This window comes from Triturus cristatus, chromosome 3_2 (genome assembly GCF_964204655.1).
Source record: "Triturus cristatus chromosome 3_2, aTriCri1.1, whole genome shotgun sequence".
Taxonomy (NCBI): Eukaryota; Metazoa; Chordata; class Amphibia; order Caudata; family Salamandridae; genus Triturus; species Triturus cristatus.
The window spans coordinates 190740850-190765845 of NC_140584.1; the positions used below are offsets into that span (position 1 = coordinate 190740850).

Consider the following 24996-nt stretch of genomic DNA (forward strand, 5'->3'; position numbering starts at 1 on the left):
ACACACATGAGAGGGGCTGCTCTTTTGTTGAGGTAAACCGGTTGACGCTGAGGACAGAGAGAGGAGACAAGTTGCCAACCGTTGGCATGCAGCCCTCAGGTAGCAACAGCCATCGGGTGGGCCACCAAGCTCCACACATTGAGAGAGGGTTTCTGCCATTTTTGGGTGGAGAGAATAATGCAGTCTGGGACAGCTAGATTTCACATTTCACAAGAAGTCATCATTATATGGTAAAGCTCCACCAGCACATGGCCAGTGACTTCCACATCCCCCTGGGCATAAGTTTGGCACTCCTGACGTACAGATGACAGATCACATATGGATTGAAGAAAGGACCAAGGAAGGACTACCCTGCTGTTCCCTGGCATCTGAATGTGGTGTAAAAGATAGAGCTGCCGACTTTAGAACTGGGAAATCAGGTTCAAGTCTCCGCATTGGCACAACATCCTGTGATTCTGGTAAAATCGCTTAATCTACCTGTACCAACCAATAATAAAAAATAAATGCAGGTTTCCTTGTGTAACATAACTGGTGCTCATGTATAGTGCTCCAATACCTTTGGGCCAAGTTTGCGCTGTATAAAACTGCAAAACAAAAAGAGAGAGGCTGTACTGAAGCCTGTGAATTGCAAAATGAAAGAGGGTCAGGAGAAAAGTTACCCGACGCCACTCCTCCAGCACCAAGCCATCACTGGTGCATTCCAATTAATTTTTCCTTAATGGGAGGATGCTCATATATCACAGCAAAACATTTTCCCAATGGCAATGTATATCCTTGTTTTCATATTTCTGTTTCCTTTATGCTTTACCAGTTTAAAATCAATCTAACATCAAGGATCATAAAACTGCCACGCAGATAACATGTGTTTTGAGGCACCACCTCTTTTTCAAGTCTCAATCCATCCTCATAATCAACTATCTACTCCAAAAATAAGTCCCAGACTATTAGCTCCACCATCTTCACCAGGGAGAAACAGGCTCTCACAGTGTAGAGTTTGAAATAGAAGCCGAAGACTACTGCACCTGCTGATCTTTTGGTTCGCAAAAAGAGGACTGTGCCTGTGGTCCCTGGCTCATGGAAACATCACTCCTGAGCTCCAGGAGGTGAACTCCAAGAGTCAGTTGGCTGACTTCCTGTCACAGTACTAGAGCCACAAAATCTGAAGGATCCTGTTTTACCCACAATCGCCTTTTCACCACTGATCGCAACTGATCACTGGCATGCAGGCCATTCCACCAAGTCCTGATGCTCAAAAGTTGCACCCGAGTCTGCTAGACCTGGGAGAGTCTTCAGAGTGCAATTTGGTTGCCCAAGACAGACAGTAGACTTCGCCAAAGACAACTGCTGGTTTCACTGTGACTATAGACCAGTAGTCCAGTAATAACTGGACTTTTGGTGGAGCAAAGATGACTTCAAGGGACATCGACACCTGTGGACAAAGTCACACAACTTGGACTATGGACCAAAGATTAGCTCCAGGAACACCCATGTCGACCGGACAGAATCCTCAGCAACACAACATCTTCAGCATCCTGTATCCCTTGCATCAGAACCACTCAGTTGAAGTCTACAGCGGCTCGCCCATGAAGCCTGGAACTGGATGCGAAACTGCTTTGGTGCCAAAGTAACGGCCCCAATGCTCCTCATTTCCTCTCCTTCAACCTCCCCCCTATTGCATTTGGTCACCCAAATGGGCAGGAGTAGCCAAACACAACTCTTTAAAAGTTTCACAAAGTTTCCAAACTTTGTTGTTACCAATGCTAGTTCGCATTTTCAAGTGAAAAGCTGTGATTTGTTTTTTACTGAAAAATCTGAATCTCCGGAACCCTTCAGTGGATTTTTGTTGTCCAAAAATTCATAAAAATAAGATCTATCTTTATAAATTGGTGTCAGATTTCTTTCATGATGCATGACTTTCTTATTTTGTTGTATACTTCTAAATACTTTACACCTGGTTCTTTGTTTGAGCCTAACTGCTTGAAACCCCAGCTACCCTGGGTAGAGGTAAGGTTTTGCAAATGAGCCTGACTGGACCCAATTTGGTTGCATAAGTGTGTTTCATTGTGAGGTTGCACAACAACACATTATAATGCACCATATTTACTCACCTTGGTGCATAGTGGTGGGATGAAGAACTTGGGCCTGATTCACAAAGGTCTCCACAATCGTGGCAGAGGCCCGCAGTCATGGGGGAGTCTACACACTCAGGGCGGAATCTCTGCAATGAGAATTCTCATTACGGAGATTTCACCATGATTGCGGAGACTCCCCCATGACTGAGGGGCCTCTGCCATGCGTAAGTAGGGCCTTTTTGAATGAGGTCCATTGTGTTTACCCTCATCAGATAATTAATAAATTAGAAACCACCAAAAAATCTACCAAGTTAACACATAAGACGAAGAAGCTATAAAATCTTGCCAAGTTCTGAATATCCAAGGCACTGTTTTCCTGAAACTTATCAACCTTTAGAAAAAGTTTACAAAAGTTTGAGAAAAACTTGAGCGTTTGTGAAGTTACAAAAAGTTTGGAGAACATGGAAATTGACTTGACCGAATTGCCTCTCCAGAGTATCAACGATCTGAGGGCACTGTGGAAGAAGAGAAAGATCAGTCTGGGCATCACTGACAAGAAAGGGGGCCTGGAGAATGCCTCCAGGGCTTGGGAAGAAGCCAGGAGAGAACAGGCACAACTGAAAAGTGAAACTACCCCTGACAGTCGGAGATGAAGATGAATACTGAGAGGTCGAAGAAGAGGATGAGAAGGGCACAATGGCAGCCTGACCCCTACTACCCATTAAGGAGTCTACACATCTTTCAGTGAGAAGAGTGTCACTTTAGAGACAGGGCCCAGGACCCCTGAGGCCCAGATAAGACTCCTAGAGCTGAAGGAGAGGAATCTGGCCTTGGAGGAGAGAAAGTTGGCTCTAGCAGAGAGAAGGGCCAAGTTGGGCATCAAATCCAAAGGATATGGTGGCAGCCAAGGTCGACTCTAGGGCGGTGCGATCGGTGCCACCGCACTGGGCGCTGACTTCGGGTGGGGGCGTCATTTTCACAAGTAATATTATCATTTTGAAAGCACCAACCTTCTGGCGCGTTTCTGGCCTCCAGCAATTTTTGTAGGCATAAATTAAAACGTCAAGATAATTCCAGTGATTTATGGTGTTCCTGGAAATAGACAGGTGGTTTGTCTAGCGGACAGTTTGACTCATCCTAAGGTAGCGCAGAGGGTTAAAATGCCTGCTGCTAAGAACGTGTACCATGCAGATAACAAAGTGAATGTAATGTAAATAGGTCAGTGGGTTAGTACTTTTTTAGAGAGAGCTCCTTTTGTTACTTGTGGTTTGTAAGTCAAAATCGTATTATAGAACATTGAGCTATTAATTGTCATCAAAGAGTTGTGTGCAAACTGTAAGGTATATGTTGGAACTATATGTTTTTTTGACCAGTGTTTCATTATCCTAATCTTGCCAAAAGGGTTCATTTGGGTAGAAAACAATTCTTGTTATTAAAGAGAACCCCTAACAGTGGTGTTACATTTTAAATTCTGAATTTGTGCTTTTCCAGAATAAGGATTCTTAAACTATATTGCCTACCAGTATCGATGACATGTCACTCCTACACTACAGCTTGTTGTCCTGTCTGATGTAACATTTCCTACACACTGATTTACACACCTATGGTTGTCTCTGTGCAATATGTGTGCGATGTAAAGTGCTCTGACATCTTACACTAGTATGAGTGGTGCTATAAAACTAAATGAATACGAGAGACGGTAGTTCTGGGGACTTGAGGGGCACTGTTAAAGGACGATGGTGACGTAATCCGTGGCAGAGGTGGTCATTATGGCGCCAAAAGACATTGTCGCACAGGCGCCACCAGCGCTAAAGCCGGCCCTGGTGGCAGCAATGATCCAGATGTATCCTATTAGGCCTGGGCGGTGCTCGCCGAGTTTCACTCCCCCGAGTTACCGAAAAACTCTGCCAAATTTCTGGGAGCAGGCGGAGTTTTATAATATAATATACATATAATAATACTGCATTATTATGCCGCCTTAAGAAATTCGCATACTCCGATTGCATACGTAGTTCATAATATGGAACACTAGATGCCACTGTTCTACCAAATAAATAACGACTTCAAAAATCCATGAAGGTATATGATCCCCCCAAGTGGCCTCATTTATGTATTGTGATTGTTCAGCGAATCTGTGAGCATGGATTTAATTTATGAAAGCATGAGGAAGTAGTACATGCACACAATTGTAGAACATGTATGGAGAAATAAGCATTTCTTCTATTGTGGTGCATTTATCGCGCTCACCTTCATACTGGTGATTGTGTTTCAAATGGAGATTTGCTGAAATAAATGATTGTTCTCTTAAATTCAAAAAACGGTCTTAGCAAAAACAAGATAGCGTGTCTATGTAACAGAAACACACCAAAGCTGCACTGAACGAGTAGAAGAAAAACACTCATTTATAAACACAATTGCTGCTAAAAGGAGATCTCAGATGAAGAAATGTTCAACACGTCACTTAAAGTTTCTTTTTACTACAGAAAGAACTTTTCAAAAGATTGATCATTTCAGCCCATGAATTTGCAGTCTGAAAATGAGGCATTTCATTTCACTTTCCCTACGTCACTGAACCCATTGCCCATGGGCATGCCTGACCCTTCTTCCAGCGACCGTTCCCAGCAGCTCTTTACCCTGCAGGGGTTTCGGACACGCTCTTCCTTCCGGTGAGGGAGATGCAGATGGCAGATGTGCTGAAATGCCTCTTTTCGCGCCACTCTAAGGGAAAGCGGGACTCGGGCACTTTTCGTAGATCTCTGGGGCTCCAGGCACGTGGCTTGTGGGCATTTCCTATCGATGCTCCGTGCTCAGAAACAGCCCAGTGCCGCCTGTCAGTTCTCTCTCCCACCCCTTCTCTGGACCTCTCCTGTGATCAACCAGTGGAGGACAGATGACGTGGAAGCATCGACTGAGCTCCGATAACAGGTTTCACGAGACCTAACTACAGGCCTAGCACTGAGGGGCATATCAGGAACGAGGCAATAGAAAATTATAGCCTAATTAGCAAGGTCACACTAACGCGTGAAACCTTGCGTTAGCGCACAAATTCCTAATGCCCAGCTTTGCATCTCTAATGAGATGCAAAGTGGGCGTTCCTGACCTGACATGACAGGAGAAATGTCACCAAGCGACATTTCTCCTATCATCAAGCCCCACGCTATGAAGCATAGCGGCAAGAAAAGTAGCGATATCCCCTGTTATCTCTACTTTCCTTACGCCTGCTTCAGGACTGACTTAGCCATGATATCCTATGGAAGGTGGATATCATGGCTAAGTTTGTGAGTCCCTATCAGCAAGCTAACGCCACATTGCGTGAGATTATCGCTGGGTTTCCAGCGATAATCTCACGTTAGGCAGTTAGCGCTAGGATTTTTATCGCTTTTGAGATAAGCATTGCTAATAGCACGATATCTCAGCGATAAAATTCCACGCTAGCCGGCGGTAATTATCCTAGCGCTAAGTGCGCTTAGCGATAATTATCGCCGGTTGTTGTTGATATGCCTCTTAGTACTCAGCGGTATGATAGTCACAGGCATAGCTACCAAGGTTTTTGATTGCTTGCGTGTGGAGGGGCATATTATCAAGGGGCTGTGATAAAATTATCGCCGCATTAGCGTCCGTTTTTGGGCGAAAAGCAGCGATAATTGTATCGCATTTTCATCAAGGACACGTTAGCGCGTGATTCCTTGACTTAGCGCCCGTTTTCCACACGCCTCGCATCGCATCGATAATGAGATGCAGAGGAGGCGTGGCTGTGAAAACAACATGGGATAATATCGCGAAGGCAGCTTTGCGATATTATCAACGAGGGGAAGCGATATTTGAAATCGCGTTAAGTATGCCTTAACGCAGGAATTTAACGTCTGTTAAATTCCTGACTAAGGCATACCTAACATGAGGGGTGGATTGTGTGGCTAAGACCACAGGCCCTATCATCAAGGATATCGCCGTTTTCCATGGAACATCGCTGGAAAACCAGAGATGTTCAATGGAAAACACAGTTATTGCTGGAATAATTATCGCCATTGCGCTATGCGTTGTTAATACAGCGCTAGCATGGCGATAATTTCCAGCGATAGCGGGCGATAAAAATCCTCCTGCTAAGAGCGGCCAGCGATAATTATCGCTGCCGCTTGATAATATGGCCCGACATTTTTATGATCTCAGTGTAATTATGAGTGACATTTGAACAACTATGAGTGACACTTTTTCGCGAGCTAAATCAAGCGGTGAAGACGAAGGAAACATATAAATATAATAAATTATACCCATTTGACCAACGAGAAACTCTAAGAAGATCTTAAAACTGCTGCAGTTGACGTATGGCTTTTCTGTTACTGAATATTTGTGACTGCTGTAATTTCTACTTTAATGCTCTTTGTCTATCGTAAATGGCTGAACACCATTGTGTAGTATCATTTATATGCCTTATATCATGTATTTCATTTTTTTTTTTAAGAACTCTAACATCTTTCTGTTCCTCTCCCACAAACAGTTACATTGTTTTATAGTGCTGCTCATACCAGTGCAGGGTGTCAGAGCACTATACATCTCACACACACACACACACACATTATACAGATAGAACAATTCATTCATGGAAAATCCACTTTTGCAAATGTAAGTCGTAGCATATTTCCCCTGACAACAGCTAAAGTGTTTTTATAAAAGGTAGTGAGTGCATCCATCCAGCAACAGTGTGGGTTGAAACTGAAGCGCTTAGAAGTGTTCACATCCATTCTGCCTGGTGTACTGTAAGAACTCCAGCAGAAATATGAAATAAGCAACTGGGGGCCCATGCCAGCAGGATAATTGAAATTAAAAACATTCCGCAGTGTCACTTTATTGTACTAACAAACACCAGCAGGCTGCAGCTCCCTGCCATTCATTATACTGACTTAAGCTCACAGAGGCTGGTACTTACTTGGGCCGGGGCTGGCCGCAGAGTCACAAGGAATGTGGCGATGACAGCTCCAATAATTACGGAGGCAGCGTCTCTCTGCAAGGCAGTGGCTGCAGGCTCAATTAGGCCGCAAGCCACAGCAGGCCACCGTAATTCGGGTTTGCCGGCCGCTTCAGTGATAGTAGCCCTCCAGGATGGCTGTCCAGTGACACACAGACCGTGTCCTGGCGGCCGCTGGAACCCGGGTCACTCACTCCTCTCCGACTCCCTCGGCTTCTGGACTATTTCATTGTGGGGGGTTAGGTAAATTCTGGAGTCGGCGGCTCTCTGCAACAGGCCGCGAACCACCATTTAGTTTCGCCCGCCTTAGTCCAGGCTGCCTATGAGTCCTGTGTTTGTCCCATCTCCTGGCAGGTAGCTGCGCTGCAACGAGTCAGTGTGCCAACTTCAGTCATGACTCTGAGGGTGACCACCACACTCTCCCTAGGGTCAGAGGGGCTCCGCTCTGCAATATTGGGAATGTCAGCCATAATATATAATCACTACGCGCTTGCGGCCCAGCCGGGGCCCCGGCCCCTGCGAGCACTAGAATCAGGAGAGCTTCGAGCCGAGCAGAATGATTTCCAAACTGCGCCACCCGCAAACCAGTCAGCCGCCAGTTTTCCTCATAAACTCCCTGCCGCACCACGGTCACACTTTGAGTTAATGCAACGTGAGTGGCCCCGGGTGTCTCCGGCCGTGATGTCAGGTTGTCTCACTCAGTGCCGAGTGGCGCAGCGGGAATTATTAATAAAGATACATTGTAAAACTTGGAGTTTGACAGCCGGTGCATTAGGTCAGCTGGAGGGCAGGCCCGAAGCCTGCAGCATGGCAGGCAGCCACAGGCAGCGCTCTGCCAACTGCCCCAAACTCAGTGCCAATGCTGCATTGACAGCTGACACCTATGCACAACACTGAAATGCGTTAGTCTAATGCCTGATGCGTGATACTTGGCAGGACTGCACAGGTGAAGGTCCTAACCCTTCAGATGCAGGTGGAACAAACCGGGTTTGAAGGCATAGCTGTGTGCAGGATATGTGGAGTCATGGGGAATGAATCACTGAATCCGATAGCGCAGCTGCACGCTACCGGTGAGGTGATAGATGTTAAACCTTGACCCTTCTGACTGTTCTAGCGAGTTGTGCATTCTATGAAAACTGACCTGCGAAATCCCCAAACTTGCTTGGGCATTCTGAAAGGTCAGGAATTGTAGTTTTTAAGAAACGTTGCATATGGGTCTAGAGCCCCTAGCTACTCAACTGGCTATACTAATCATGTCTGGTATTGCCAGCACATGTTATTCTGCTGTCTTAAAATAGTGTATGAGACACCTCAGATTCAAAGTGGTGTTCCTATGAAGTACAAATCTGCTTTGCTCCCTAACTTGGCGCGGTTGCTTTCACTGCGGGACTGCAGCCTCTGTAATCACGATTTCATGGCAAGTCTACCCCTGCCTGCCGCTTCCCTTTTCGTTGCTAAGCTTAACCTTAATCTGGGGGCGGTCAGTGAGCAGCCTGGAGCAGGTCTGGCTGCTGCCTGAGGCCCTACACACCAACTGCTCGGTGTAGTTCCTTCTTCTAAGTGGTCCTGCAGCTTTGAATCACCAAGGCAAGGCAACTGCGCGTATGTGTGTTTGTGTCCTTACTGTTGTGGGCATTTAGATTTGATACCTGGCTATGTCTGCAAATTCAAGGCACTCTTAATAAATTATTTCTGTATGTGCACGGCGGCTTCCCTGTGTATGCCTCCCTGTGAATGCCTAGCATTGTTCCTACTAATATGTTTGTGTACGTAGGGCTTACTGAATCCGATAGGGGCCTGCAGCTTTTAAAATCACTGAGACTAACAGCTTTCTCTGTGTGCAAATACCACACATTGCTATATTGATTCATATGTGAGTGTGCACCTCCACGATCCGGCTGCTTCGATGCACTGAGGTTAACAGGTTTCTATATGTGTAGACTGGAGACTGCTATGTGCACCCCATCTTGTGGGTACCACAAATCATTCTTTATATAGCACATACAGCAAGGACATGTGGCTTTGAAGCACTGCCTAAATCGAGTTTGATGTACGTTTAGTGAGTGCAATGGCTTGTACAATCCCGAGAGCAGGGGTGATAGTTGGAAGAGGAGACAGGACATGGGTTTAGATCACATTTCAGCCTTGGGTCTCTTGTGGAGTGGCTGTGAGCCCATCTGCTCCTGGCTTCGAGAAAGCCGGGGTGCAGGGTGTGGTGAGGTCAGGCCTGGCCCCAGCAGGGGTCCTTGTGTCTTCATTTGCCTCTACAATCGGTGCACAGTGGTTGTACCTGGGAGCAACCATCAGGTGGGAATGCAGACGGGCGCATGTATATATCCCGTCAGGCACATCAGCAGAATATGAATGTCTCTATGCTGCCACACTGTAATAAAATTGTACTCTGATAGCTTAATGTGCAGCCAGACTTGGGAACTGCAGAAAACATCGGTAACCTGGTGTGAATGACAGCGGTCTGTAAATGTTCAATATGCCACAGTATCTGTCCATTCCACCACTTGTCTGATGCACAGTGTAAACGATGTACTCCTTATTTCTTTTCACTCGGGCCCTGTTGGCTCGCGGGTGAATGCCAGTAAAAACCGCCATGTGCAGGAGTGGAGTTTTTGCCATACTCCGTGCCCCACCTGGAGTGTGAAGTAGCAAAACTCAGTGAACTCCGCCCAGGGATTGGAGTTTACCGCCCAGGCCTAGTATTTACAAGAAACACCTATGACCCCATGTTTCCCAAAGGCATTGTTCCTAGATATGTTGATGAGGACGACATTGGAAAATGGATAGCATCCTATGAAAGGGCTCTAAGGATCGGAGAGGTGGGTGCCCAATACTGTGGCTCCTTACTATGGGAAATAGTGCCACTAGTGGGGTTCCTGGCACTCAAGGATGAGGTAGCTGATTCTTATTCCATCATGAAGAAGACACTCATTGACCTGTTTGGTCTTACTCCTGAAGAACAGAGGCAAAGGTTTATGAACACTCACAAGAAGGCAACACAGACATGGGTGGACTTTTGTGGATGCCTCTTTGAGGTTACTGTAGGACTGGGAAGAGAGTGGGCCATTATATTTAATTGTCAAGGAGCACATACTCACTAACCATTCCTCAGAGAAGTTACACAAGCATTTGGTAAATCCCAATCTATCTAGTCCCAGAGAACTGGGAAAGATGGCTGGCACTAGGGTGCCCAAAAAGTCCTATGGTAGTGGTCATAAGAACGGGGGACAGGCCTCCCTTTAGGGGAAATAAGGGGTAAGGATAATAAGTAGAGGTGGGTGAAACTCGCAAGTTTTCACTCTGCAGAAATCCACAGAGTTACATAAAAATTTGGCCAGAAATCCATGATAACGTGTAATGCTGCGTGACCAAAATTCCATCAATTCTGCAGGTGGAGTAAAACATTCCACCCACTCCTAATAAAAAGAAAGAGTTTCCCAAAGAGTCCCCAAATAATGCCTAAGGGGGGAGCCCAGGGTCACATTCCATTCAAAGGGTGGGGAGTCCTGGGAAATTATTTTGCTGGTGTGTGCTATGACTGAAACAGCTAGGGCATAAGAGGGAAGATACTGTGTGCACCAAGAAGTTACCCACTGGAGACCATCTCACAGGTATTGTTAGTGTAGTGATGGCGTGGAAGTTTTACCCAGGAATTGCAAAGGGTACACAGAGGCTACCTTAGTTCCTGTCTTGGCGCACCTGCCTCCAAGTACGGAGAAATACAGGCAGTGGCCAAGAATCAATGGGGTTGAAGCACAGGCTCTGAGAGATACAGGTGCCAGCATAACCATGGATCTGTACCAGCTAGTTTCTCCAGATGAAATACTATCTGATGAGGTACACCAGACTGTCAACTCTGACAATGTTACAAAATCACATCCCTTAGTATAGTAGAGATTCAGTGGTGAGGGACTTCTGGCCAAAAGAAGGTAGCTGTGTTTGCTGCCATCCCAATGGAATGTCATCTGATATATTACTTTGAGACTTCCTCATGGGCAGAGGTGGAGGAAAGAACCCATGCAGAGATGCTGGGGCTTCCTGAATGGGTGTGTGTCTCCACAAGAGCACAAAAGACCTCAGAGGGAAAGTCAAGGGGTCCTGGAGCGTGCAAGAATGGCCCAGGGCCCAAGTGCCAAGAGAAACGGAAAAAAGGCTGGGAAGCCAACTTCCAAAAGTCATAAGGCCCTGAAGGAGCCTAACCCTGAAGGAGCCTAACCCTGAGGGGCAAGGCTTGGTGCCCAAAGAAACAGCTGCTTCTTGAGTAAACCTGCCAGAGTTGGCAAAACCCCAAACCCTGCTGATCCTTCAGCTAGCAAAGGGAGGACTGTGCCTGTGGGGTCTGGCTTGTGAAAAAGTTTCTCCCAAGCCCCACACAGAAGAGGTGGACTCCAAGATTCAGTTGGCTGACTTCGTGTTACAGCATCAGGACCACAAAAGCTGCAGAAGCCCTTTCTGTCCAGTCAGGAGCCTCACTCAACTAATCGCCACTGACTGCTGACGTGCAGCCCGGATAACCATGACTCGAATTTCAAAGGTTGCACCTGAGTCTGCCAGACATGGAAGGGTTTCTGCTGTGCAGTTTGGTTACCCAAGACAGACACTAGGCTTCGCCAATAGGAACGACTGGTTTTGCTGTGACCAGAAACCAGTAGTCTAATGGCAACTAGATTTTTGCTGGAACAAAGAGGACTCAGAAGTGGCAAAGTCACCCCACCTGGACCGTGGACCAAGGAGGACCCTAAGGAAGACCCACTGTCAACCGCTTAGCATCCTCGTCATCTTCAGCTTCCTGTATCTCTTGAATCAGACCACTTTACTGAAGTCAACGGCAGTTCACCCATGGAGCCTAGACCTACACTCGGGACTGCTTTGGTGGCTTGGTAATTGTCCCACTATTCCTCATTGGCACCCCGACTTTCCCCCCTAGGTTTGGTTGCCCAAATTGGGGCAGAGTACCCAAGCACAACGCTTGAAAAGTTTTACAAAGTTTCTAAACTTTACAGTCACCAATGATTGCTTGTGTTTTAAAGCGAAAAGCTGAGATTTACATTTTACTTAAAAGTCTGTATTTACCAAACCCTCCAGTGGATTTAGTTAATTTTAGTGTCTAAAATTCATAACAATAAAATCAATTTTTATAAATTGGTGTTAGATTTCTTTTGTGTTGCATGACTTTCTTATATTGTTGTATTGGTACTGTTAAATGCTTTACATTTGTTCCGTTGCTTAAGCCTGACTGCTGAAAACCACAACTACCCAAGGTTGAGCTAAGGTTTAGCAAATGAGCCTGATTGGACCCAGGTTAGTTTCATGAGTGCATTCCAAGGTGAGGTCGCACAACCACATAATACAATACATCACATTCCCCACATGGGCCTTCTTAGTTCTTCAAACCATGCTGTTTTCCCTGTCCTCTCTACTATTAGCCCCAGACAGAAGAGGTGAACTCCAAACGTCAGTTGGCTGACTTCCGGTTACAACATCAGGGCCACAGAAGCTGAAGAAGCCCATTCTGGCCGGTCAGTAGCCTCAACCGCCTGATTGCCACTGACTGCTGATATGCAGCCTGGACGACCAAGATTGCAAAAACTGAAGATTCACCACCTGAGTCAGGTGCTCAGTTGTTCTAATCTACTTCCTATATAGTCCAGGAAACAAATATTAGTCTACATGACGTCTACATCAACTCCAGGCCTGGAACTAAAGAGCAATCTTCAATTTTGTCCCAAATCTACTATTAAAATTCATATACCAATTTACCTGAATGGGGGGGGGGGGTTCATGGCAGCCAGTCCTCAACTGGAGATGCGTGTTCAGATAAAGAGTTTTCTCTGTATATTAAGGGGCATATTTACAACGAAGTGGCGTAGCGTGGCGTTAGACTCCTTGGCGTAATGCCACGCTCTGGATTTTCTGAAGTGCAGGGCTGCACCATATATGCACAACAATATGGTGAAGCCCTGAGCTTCCCTCTGCGCTGGCGTTAAATTTAGCAGCCTAGTGCCAACACTGGCACCCTTGCACCATAGTGCAAGGGTGTCTGCGTTGAGGGGAAGATTGTTTATGTGCAGGAAGGTGTCCCTAAATAAACATAAACAATCTTTAAATGGTGTTTTGTAATGTCTATGTGTGCTGCTTAATGCAGCACACATAGACATTGCAAAATGTCATTTTTTTATTGATTGTTTATGTCCAGGAAGGGACACCTTCCTGCAATAAACAATCAATGGTGTTGTGCTGTTTCTATGTGTGCTGCACAAGGCAGAACACATGGTAAGAGCAAAAATGAGGAGAAATAAAGCATTTCTCCCCATTTCACCTGTTTAAGACTAAGTTTTCCCTGGTCTTAATTTTGGCGCTGCCTCCTAGTTAAGCCACCCTTGTAAATAGGGGGCAGCGTCAAAATCAATGGGCGTTGCAGTGGAACGCCCACTGTAACATCCACTACCCACCCCTTTCACGCTAAGTAAAGAGTGAAAGAGAGCCTTATTTAAAAGGCGTTACAACAAGCGTTTGTGGTAACGCTTTTCGCCCTAAGTGGGATGGGTTTGCCCAGACGTGGGTCCCGTGGTCACTACGCCACTGGAGTCAAGCTATCCTGGCTGATGACGGCTGATAGCCAGAAACCGGTCCTAGGATGCTTGATTCCGGTCCAGGAAAGACATGGCTTGGCAGTTCGGGCTGGACTGTTCCCATGAGGCACAGGGTCAAGACTGATTTGCATATGGCCATGTCTGAACTGGGGTGGCGTAGTGGGCAAAAGAACGATGGATTTAACCCAGATCTCTTGACTGGGGGAGAATGTCTGCATTGTCAGCATTCCGTCCATCATTTGTTTGTTGTAACGCTTTTCGCCCTAAGTGGGATGGGTATGCCCAGACGTGGGTCCCGTGCTCACTACGCCACTGGAGTCAAGCTATCCTGGCTGATGACGGCTGATAGCCAGAAACCGGTCCTAGGATGCTTGATTCCGGTCCAGGAAAGACATGGCTTGGCAGTTCGGGCTGGACTGTTCCCATGAGGCACAGGGTCAAGACTGATTTGCATATGGCCATGTCTGAACTGGGGTGGCGTAGTGGGCAAAAGAACGATGGATTTAACCCAGATCTCTTGACTGGGGGAGAATGTCTGCATTGTCAGCATTCCGTCCATCGTTTGTTTGTTGTAACGCTTTTCGCCCTAAGTGGGATGGGTATGCCCAGACGTGGGTCCCGTGCTCACTACGCCACTGGAGTCAAGCTATCCTGGCTGATGACGGCTGATAGCCAGAAACCGGTCCTAGGATGCTTGATTCCGGTCCAGGAAAGACATGGCTTGGCAGTTCGGGCTGGACTGTTCCCATGAGGCACAGGGTCAAGACTGATTTGCATATGGCCATGTCTGAACTGGGGTGGCGTAGTGGGCAAAAGAACGATGGATTTAACCCAGATCTCTTGACTGGGGGAGGATGTCTGCATTGTCAGCATTCCGTCCATCATTTGTTTGTTGTAACGCTTTTCGCCCTAAGTGGGATGGGTATGCCCAGACGTGGGTCCCGTGCTCACTACGCCACTGGAGTCAAGCTATCCTGGCTGATGACGGCTGATAGCCAGAAACCGGTCCTAGGATGCTTGATTCCGGTCCAGGAAAGACATGGCTTGGCAGTTCGGGCTGGACTGTTCCCATGAGGCACAGGGTCAAGACTGATTTGCATATCGCCATGTCTGAACTGGGGTGGCGTAGTGGGCAAAAGAACGATGGATTTAACCCAGATCTCTTGACTGGGGGAGAATGTCTGCATTGTCAGCATTCCGTCCATCATTTGTTTGTTGTAACGCTTTTCGCCCTAAGTGGGATGGGTATGCCCAGACGTGGGTCCCGTGCTCACTACGCCACTGGAGTCAAGCTATCCTGGCTGATGACGGCTGATAGCCAGAAACCGGTCCTAGGATGCTTGATTCCGGTCCAGGAAAGACATGGCTTGGCAGTTCGGGCTGGACTGTTCCCATGAGGCACAGGGTCAAGACTGATTTGCATATGGCCATGTCTGAACTGGGGTGGCGTAGTGGGCAAAAGAACGATGGATTTAACCCAGATCTCTTGACTGGGGGAGAATGTCTGCATTGTCAGCATTCCGTCCATCATTTGTTTGTTGTAACGCTTTTCGCCCTAAGTGGGATGGGTATGCCCAGACGTGGGTCCCGTGCTCACTACGCCACTGGAGTCAAGCTATCCTGGCTGATGACGGCTGATAGCCAGAAACCGGTCCTAGGATGCTTGATTCCGGTCCAGGAAAGACATGGCTTGGCAGTTCGGGCTGGACTGTTCCCATGAGGCACAGGGTCAAGACTGATTTGCATATGGCCATGTCTGAACTGGGGTGGCGTAGTGGGCAAAAGAACGATGGATTTAACCCAGATCTCTTGACTGGGGGAGAATGTCTGCATTGTCAGCATTCCGTCCATCATTTGTTTGTTGTAACGCTTTTCGCCCTAAGTGGGATGGGTATGCCCAGACGTGGGTCCCGTGCTCACTACGCCACTGGAGTCAAGCTATCCTGGCTGATGACGGCTGATAGCCAGAAACCGGTCCTAGGATGCTTGATTCCGGTCCAGGAAAGACATGGCTTGGCAGTTCGGGCTGGACTGTTCCCATGAGGCACAGGGTCAAGACTGATTTGCATATCGCCATGTCTGAACTGGGGTGGCGTAGTGGGCAAAAGAACGATGGATTTAACCCAGATCTCTTGACTGGGGGAGAATGTCTGCATTGTCAGCATTCCGTCCATCATTTGTTTGTTGTAACGCTTTTCGCCCTAAGTGGGATGGGTATGCCCAGACGTGGGTCCCGTGCTCACTACGCCACTGGAGTCAAGCTATCCTGGCTGATGACGGCTGATAGCCAGAAACCGGTCCTAGGATGCTTGATTCCGGTCCAGGAAAGACATGGCTTGGCAGTTCGGGCTGGACTGTTCCCATGAGGCACAGGGTCAAGACTGATTTGCATATGGCCATGTCTGAACTGGGGTGGCGTAGTGGGCAAAAGAACGATGGATTTAACCCAGATCTCTTGACTGGGGGAGAATGTCTGCATTGTCAGCATTCCGTCCATCATTTGTTTGTTGTAACGCTTTTCGCCCTAAGTGGGATGGGTATGCCCAGACGTGGGTCCCGTGCTCACTACGCCACTGGAGTCAAGCTATCCTGGCTGATGACGGCTGATAGCCAGAAACCGGTCCTAGGATGCTTGATTCCGGTCCAGGAAAGACATGGCTTGGCAGTTCGGGCTGGACTGTTCCCATGAGGCACAGGGTCAAGACTGATTTGCATATGGCCATGTCTGAACTGGGGTGGCGTAGTGGGCAAAAGAACGATGGATTTAACCCAGATCTCTTGACTGGGGGAGAATGTCTGCATTGTCAGCATTCCGTCCATCATTTGCTTGTTGTAACGCTTATTTAAAAGGCAGCATTAAGCCACATTAAGTGGCTTAAAGCTGCCTTGTATATAAGGCGAAGCACATATCGCCACAGGAACGTCACTGAAAGTGAAGTTCCTGTGGCGATAGGGGCTTGTATATTTCTTTGTGCAATTAGAACGAGGATACCTCTTTCTTCTGAATACTCTTCTTTGTGGGATATAAAAAATATATGTATTTGTTCAGTTTAAAGTCTTCATCAGCCAAGTTAGCAATGTTGTTATCCTTATTTCAGTATGAGAGTTTTTGATGTAAGAGCGCTGTACTTGTCAATTAGACAATTTATTTCTGGTGTCATTTTCTACATCTTCAGGAGAACTAAGGGGCATATTATCAAGGACGGTGTTAAAAAGTATTGCCGCTTTAGCGGCAGAAAACTGCCGCTAAAGCGGAGATAATGGGCTTGGTAATATTCCATTTTGAATTCCAATAGAAGTCCATGTTCTGGTGTGAACATGGGCTTCTATTGGAATTCTCCAGGGCATATTATCAAGCCCATTCTCGCCACTTTAGCGGCAGTTTTCTGCCGCTAAACCGGCGATAATTTTAACGCCGTCCTTGATAATATGCCCCTAAGACTTTTTCCTCTATGGTGGAGTATGCTTCTTTCCCTGACCAGACAAAACTCTACATAGTTCAATGTCTCAAAGAGTATGAATTTAGAACTGCTAATTTCAGAAGCAACTCCTCATTTTCCTTAGAAATCTTATTCCCCTGTCACTTCCGCTACTCTACTTAGATGGATTAGATGGGTCTAATGGGTCATGTCACAAGCAGGCATTAATATCTCTTTTAGAGTGCATTCTTCTAGGAGACATGATATCTCAGACCTTTTGGGCTGGAACCAGATTGCAGGACATTCTGGGAGAGAATGACAGGTCATCACACTTAACTTTCAAACATTCTACTGCAAATCTATATTGCACATTTCTGCAATAAATAAGCGGTAAAAATGCATAATATGAGCCTCAAATCTTAAGATTTAATGCAGATTTTTCAATTTATTAATGTAGGGAAGATTCAAGGCACGTATTATTCCACCTCTGCAATGATATCTCTTGGACCCCTTTCACTTCATATTCCTTGATATGGATTGTACACATATATTTCTTGCCTTGCTTTCAGTTTCTACAACTGTCAGTGCCAAGGAGCGGACATCAGTAATTATTCTCATTGGGGTATGTCATTTCTTCATCCTTTATCTGTTTCTGCATAAGCTCAGATTAATGGTTATATCAATAAAGAGAAGGGACTGACAATGACTCGCTTATTTATAAGCCATTGATGATTGAAGGTCATTTGATAGTTCTATCCCAGATAGTGATGGGTATTGTAGCTTTTCTTTGTTCATACTTTCAATATGTTATATTTTCCGTACTGCTATTTCATTAAGTAGCAAGAAAGTAATCAATAATGCTTACCTCTACACCTTTAATAAAATTAGGACTTTCCTACATTAAGAACTTGGAAAATCTGCATTTAAAACTGGGCTAAAACATTATGCAGCATGCAGTTAAATCCTGGTATTTGCTCCTCCATATTATCATCTGATTGAGTGTTCTTCCTAATTATGTCTATTGTAGTTATTTCTTACTATTGCAGGATTTACTTTCAGTATTTTGGATGCCTTTTTGCAAGACCTACAATACATATTAAAATCAAGCACATGAAAAAAGTATACAGATGTAAGTCGCATCTCTCACAGATGTGCATAAAGAAAAACATTTGATTTAGAAATAGGACTGTTTAAAGTATTTTACTTGTTTTTCATAATAAGGTACAGTTATTTGCCATGATATGAGTTTCTTAGGACAATATTCCTGCCTCTTTGAAAACCTTTTAGGGATTTACTAAGTACAGTAAACAACAAGTTCAAATCAGTGAGTTTCTTTTACTCTATCTAAAATTATCAGTAGAAACATGTAAGGGTCTTCATTTACTATATACCTCGATATAGCCTATTAAAATGAGTGTTACCACCGTCTCTGGGTGGGGGACTAGCTTAAAGGCTCTTAACTGACGGCCCCACAAACATGACCCAAGTTGAAGGCATATATAATGTGGGGAAGGGCAAAGATTCCACCCACAATGACTCATCTGTCCTAATCCAGATTTTAGTGGGGGACACATAAAGATGCATTGGAAAAATCATGATCCAAAGAGAAATACTATAGTGTTCAGTTTATTTTTAAGAATGGAGTCCAATAAAATTCTTAACTTACCTGGTTGTGCAACAAATGTTGAAACTGCTCTAGAAAATCCAAGCATTCTACAAACGACTTTTGCATCATTGATATCCCATTCATCATCACAGATGGTTCCCCATTCATCATTGTAATTTACTTCTACACGGCCACGATTTCCAGACCCAATAATTCTCACAACAGGGGGTTGAAACACTGTTTGAAGAAGGATAAAATGTAACACATACAAAAATGTTACGCAAATTGTAATGTCAGATCAGATCGAATCACTTTATTCAATTCATCATAATAATTTATAAAAGCACATACAATAAATAGTTAATAAAAACAACACAGATCAATAATTTTCAATCAACTGGAGGAGTGGAAAACTCCAGCTAAAAACCATGAGATATTAGAACATACTGTATGACTCTCTAAAAATTGTTGCTAAAGTAATCACACATTGAAATATCTATTGAACAGATTGCTTGTTTCATCAATGTCTCAAACATATCTGTGGGATTTGAAAGTACTCAATGTGTGTTCTTTATTTGCTTTCTTTTTAGATCCAGCCTAGAGTTTCAATTGCCTCATGTTTTTAAAAAAAACAAATTGTAAAAATACATATTTCTATGCATACATTCAGGACAGCCTTTATCACCCATTAGTCAGTTCACATGTCATTTACATTTTACGTCTGCCTAACGTAATAGCCTACAACACTGGGCAATGGTTCTACCCACTTTAGCCATTGGCTTCTTGCATTGTGAGTGATAGCATCTTCATGATCACTGTGCACAGCTGCCTAAATAAGGAGTGTACTTCTTTACCAGCTCCTGGGTTCCAACTAGGCCAAACTTTAATTTTTAAATATTTATTTTTATAGGTTTACGTATTTGCTGCATATTTATTACTTATTTGCGTAATATATATGTTAGCAAAATGACAAAAATTAAAAAACACTGCACTCTTGACAAGGTCAGACCTCTTTGCTTTGCCAATGCTTAAATACATATACTTGTCCTACAAGGAGGAACATATAAAACAGTTCCACTGTTCTCCTTGATGTAAAAGATGTAATTGCAATTGACAAAAATAATCTTACAGATACAGAATTTCAAATAGTAAGTCCGTACTTGCCTATTTAAACTAACTTGATTATATAGTTGTTGATATTTTTGCTATGGTCTTCCTTAGCACAATATTTTGTAGCCAATATTCATGCATGCAACTCACCATAAGACATTACATTTTACTATTACCTTTTCTCCAGACAAGAACATTATGTGCTCTAATAAGATGGCTAATATAGGCATATTTAAAGTCCAATTCTAGTCTGAGAATGTGTATTCTAACATCTCTTTGAGGAACAGGATAAAATGACAAAAGGGATAGCTAGTATAAAACACTAAGCAATTATGTAGATTATTTTACCCTGAATAAACTGGGTGGAGGTAAATAAAGACATAATTGGAATAATTGATTTATTCAAGACTTAAAGGAAATGAAAATGATTTGAGAAAAGTGAAAGGCGTAAAGAAAAGATCACCCAGAGTATTCTATGAAATAATAGTTCTGAAAGGAAAAAAGAAAGAACTTTAAGATACTTTTGAAAAAGCGAAACAAAACACACCAAAATAATTTGGCAGACACTAGGCCACCCAAGACATCTGTAAATAGCTCCTGACAATGGACTACAGGCTTCAGCTATACTTTTCCATTTAAACCTCAAAAGTAGAGGAAATTACCAAATGTTAAGAACAATAGACTAATGATTACATTAACAAATTTCATCCTTTGAGTCCATATTGTGTAAGGATAATCAAAATAAAAATAATACATTTCACATCTACCGGCTGGAAAAGCACAACACTAAAGACTGCTTTTACCTAGGGTTATATAAAATGTTCTCTACTGATCTGATCCCTACAATGGAGGATGATTCTTTACTTGTATATCGACAACAAGGCAGTAGCCCCAAATAGTGTTGTGTTTAAAAAGCTCAAAACTATCAGATAGATGTAGCTCATATCTCATTGATAAATGCAGATGCTAACATATATTCCAAAGAGTTGACATTCTATCTAGTTCCAGTCATTGATTCCTTTGTTTCAGTACGGTAATATAGTTTTGTTTCAAGTCGTGTTACTACTACAGCACATACTGACCACTTCATTTATGCCCAGACTTACCTCTTAATTTATGCTCAGTGTTAACATTTAAATTAGTCCCTGATACATTTAGATGCAGAGAAAACATTTCAGAGGATGAAGTGGTAATATTGCTGGAACATTCAGCCTAGCTTTCTGGGAACACACACATTTCTTCAAATTATGTAAAAGCTCAATTAGACAGCTATAGTTCAAATCAGTTCTGTGGGTTTCCAGTTAACAGACAAAAGGACACAATGAGACACCCATGAAGGGGGCTTGCTGTCGAATCATTTTTCTCTATGCTACCGGACAACCCAGAGATTTCACGTACAGTACTAAGAAATTATCAGTAAAACTCACAGACTTTAAAAACAATATGGCCCTGTATAGCCCATGCAGAACACACCCCAAATATCTAAAGAAGCTTTTGCATTTGGCCTACTTAGCATTCAAGTAAAGATAAACCCCAAGCACTAGGAACTACAGGGAAGCACATGCGTTTTGTACACAGTTACATGCATTAGCTGGAAACAGGCTGTACAAAATTAGGTAGAAAAGTAATATGGTACTTACCCGCCACTATATAAACTATAAAACAAACTAGCATCCTCATTAGATGATGTCATCAGTGATCTCATCAGTGATGTCATCAATGATGTCATTTGAATTGTCATCAGAAATGTCATAAATGATGTCATATAACATGTCATGATTGATTTAATATCTGAGGTCATAAGCAATCCATGGATGGAGCGCAAGCTATAGTTAGCTCAGCTAACTATAGCAAGGGAATTTCTGTGTTTTTAGCAGCTCAACACCCATACCCTGAAATAAAGGGGAGGGGGCCACATCGCCCCTCTCCCCAAGCTGTTATCGGCCCCGGGGTCCCCATCCCCTGGGGCTACGCCTTTAAAAAAAGGGGAGCGGGACCTTACACTCAAAGGTAGATGTATATCCACGGCACCCACAATATATTCATTGGGGGCCACAGGGTAAGCCGGAAAACCCCCACGGTCCCAGCAAGCTCCCACAAGCAGCAGAAGGCAGCATTGCTTCTGCCCAGAGGGAGCAGCTTCTAATGCTGCTCCCTCCGGATGGGAGCAATCTTTATTTCTGTTTCCCTTCCTGCTTCAGTGCAGACAAGAAAACAGACCAAAAGTCCACTCCCAGCGGGCAGGAGCATTTAAATCTCCTGCCTGTTGGGAGCCGAATTAGTATTTGCTCCCGCTAAGCGTGAAATAAAAAAATGCTCCCACCAAGTGAGAGCAAACACCGGTTGCGGCCAGGGAACCAAGTATTTCCCGGGGGTTGCATCCCTGGGACATAGCTACTGAGCCGGCGCATTAGGTGGGATCCTCTGGATCATTAATGGCTGAGGGAGGGGGGCCACATAGCCCCCTCCAAAGTGGCCCCCTCCCAAAGTAATCAGCCCCAGGCTTTGGTTCTCAGAGGCTTTTAATGGCTTGGAGGGGGGGGTGCCCCCTCCCCTTTATGTTAAGGTCTTGTCCCGGGGGGGCTCCCAAGGGCCTTTTCGAGGTTCGTAGAGGGGGTCCCCTCCCCAGGGCCTCTGTAGGCTCAGGGGGGTGACTGTATGGCTCCCTCATCATATTCAGTAATTTTGCCCCTGGGGTGGGCTCCCCGGGGCCTCAGGAGGCTCAGGGGGGCGTGGCCTCCCTCTTTATATATCCTAATTTTGGCCAGCTTCAGTGCAAGCAGGGAAACAGATCAAAAGTCTTCTCCCAGAGGGCGGGAGCATGTTTAAAGCTTCCAACCGCTTCTCAGGAAATTAAAAAATGCTCCAGCCAAGCGAGAGCAAACAAAATTTTCCCTTCCCGTGCCAGTTTGGGAAGGGAAAATGCTATGTCCCAAGGGTTGCTTCACCGGGAAATATCTACTGTGCTGGCCCATAGGGTGGGCTCCCCAGGGCCTTTTGATGCTTGGGGAGGGAGGCTGAATGGTCCTCTTCCCCTTATAAAGTAATTTCTACCCTGGGATGGGCTCCCCGGGGCCACTAGAAGCTCAGGGAGGTGTGCTGCCTGGCCCCCCCTCTCCAAGCCTCAAAAGGCTCTTGGAAGCCAACCCCAGAGCCAGTTCAGTAGTCTTGAGTCCTGTAAAGGCTGCCAGCAATATTTGTCTCACAATGCTGGCAGCTAATCAGAGCACTTGCTCCTGCAGATGGCTGACTCCAACAGGAGAGATATGGCCCAAGTAACATAAAGCTCCCTGGGCCAATTAGAACGCTGTATTTTGTAATTGCCGCTCCAGCGAGAGTCTCTTGACTCAACCATATAAATATACAAATATTTTTGTACTTTAATTTCTCAAAAACTACTGAACAGATTTACACCAAATCCAAAATATCACAATCTGCAGACCAAGATCTAGCTTCCTGATACATTTGGTTTTGTTCCGTACAGCAGTTTTTGCTGTAGCCTTGTCTAAAGAAGTGTATGGATAATAAATGGTGAATCCCCCTTTTTTCTCAGCCCTTGCTTGATGGATCACCCTGAAACTTTCCATGCACAAACTAGTCAAAATGTAACACCTTTCTGGAAAAGTTTGAGAGATTCATCAAACGGTGCCAAAGTTAAATGCAACCCAAAAAATGATTTTCATATGGAAAACAAATCCTATCTACTACTACCTAGTGACATATATACATATACCACGTAATTTCACCAGTTATAGTTATCTAGGCATCTCAAGTAACTATAACTCTTGCCCTAATATAACTATAACTTGCGCCCCCATCAGGCACAGTCTTCTCATCAATAATACGATTGTAAAAGTTGCAGTGATATTATCAATGATGTCATAGAAGATATCATGAGTGATGCAATATGTAAGGTGATTAGCAGTGCATGGCGAGGATGCGAATAGTTACCTTGGGGCACGAGTTAAAGTTACTTGAGATAACTGGTGAATTTCAGTGGTTTTGTACATTTAAAACATTCCTTGGTCACTGAAATTCTTGCCTAACTATAACGTTACTTTAAACTTAGTTTTTGTTTTGACTTTCTGGGGTTTTTAACGTAAAGTAATATTTTAATACCATAAGTTGAGCCAACCCCCTATGTGCACAGCCTTCAGCCCTTAGCAAAGCCCACCTTTCGGAGCCAATTTGTGGACCTTGGCCCAAGAGACCCCATTCCCCGGGATCATAACCTAAATACAGTGGAGGGGGAATGCTTGGCCCTCTTCCCCAAGCCTTAATAGGCGCTAGGGACCCCAACCCCAGGACCGAATTCCTGAGAAAAGATGTACCTTCCTTCACAAAAACAATATCCCCACAACGCAGGCACCCTTGCATGTTTTTGGGCCCTCTCATTGTATCGTCCCCCACTTGATGGATCACCCCAAAACTTTCCATGATGGAGCTGAGGTGAATTTCTTTTTTTTTTGTTTTGAGAACTAACTCTCAGGCACTGATGCTTATTCTGATATAGGGAGGCAGGTCTGCAATTAGTCATATCCTATTCACAATATCTCAGGGGCTCATTTTCATCTTTTTCAATTAGAGCAGCAACTAAGGTTGAGGTTGGGAGATATGTCAACTTGGTATAACAAATGAAATGAAATGAAATGAAAAGAAGAATTTAATAAAGCGCACTGCAGCCAAAGCGGCTTCCTGGCGCTGAGGGCTCATCCATACTCACAGAAAAAACCCAGGAGGACTAGCCAGGAAAGGCCTGAGAAAAAAGAAAAGTTTTAAGGGCCTTGCGGAAGTGAGTGTAGATAGGGATGGAGCGGATAGAAAGGGGGAGGCTGTTCCAAAACCGGGGGGCCAGAACCGAGAAACGGGTGCCCCCGGTACAAGGTTTACGAAAGCGGGGGATGTGAAGCAAAGACAGTGATGAAGAACGAAGAGTTCGAGCAGGGGCGTGAGAAGTGATAAGGGAATTGATGAAATGTGGTGCGGAACGATGGTGAGCCAGGAAAGCCAGGCAGGCGAGTTTAAAAAAAGATCTGAAATGTACAGGGAGCCAGTGAAGAGACCTAAGAGCAGGAGTGATGTGAGAACATTTGGGTAAGCGAAGAATAAGTCGGGCCGCCTGATTTTGGATGGCCTGAAGACGGCGGGTTTCATAGGCGGGGATGCCAACGTACAGGCCATTCCCATAGTCAAGGCGGGAGATGATTAAGGCGATGACTAT

The 24996-nt window shown here is 44.9% G+C and overlaps 1 protein-coding gene across 2 annotated transcripts in view; it reads right to left on the reverse strand.

The window, feature by feature from the left end:
- MARCO (macrophage receptor with collagenous structure) overlaps window positions 1-24996 on the reverse strand; it is a 199564-nt gene that overhangs the window by 25339 nt on the left and 149229 nt on the right. For both annotated transcript variants that reach the window (XM_085647468.1, XM_085647469.1), the window contains exon 12: window positions 18726-18902. In XM_085647468.1, coding sequence (XP_085503594.1) covers window positions 18726-18902 — 177 coding nt within the window. The remainder of the gene's footprint in view (window positions 1-18725; window positions 18903-24996) is intronic.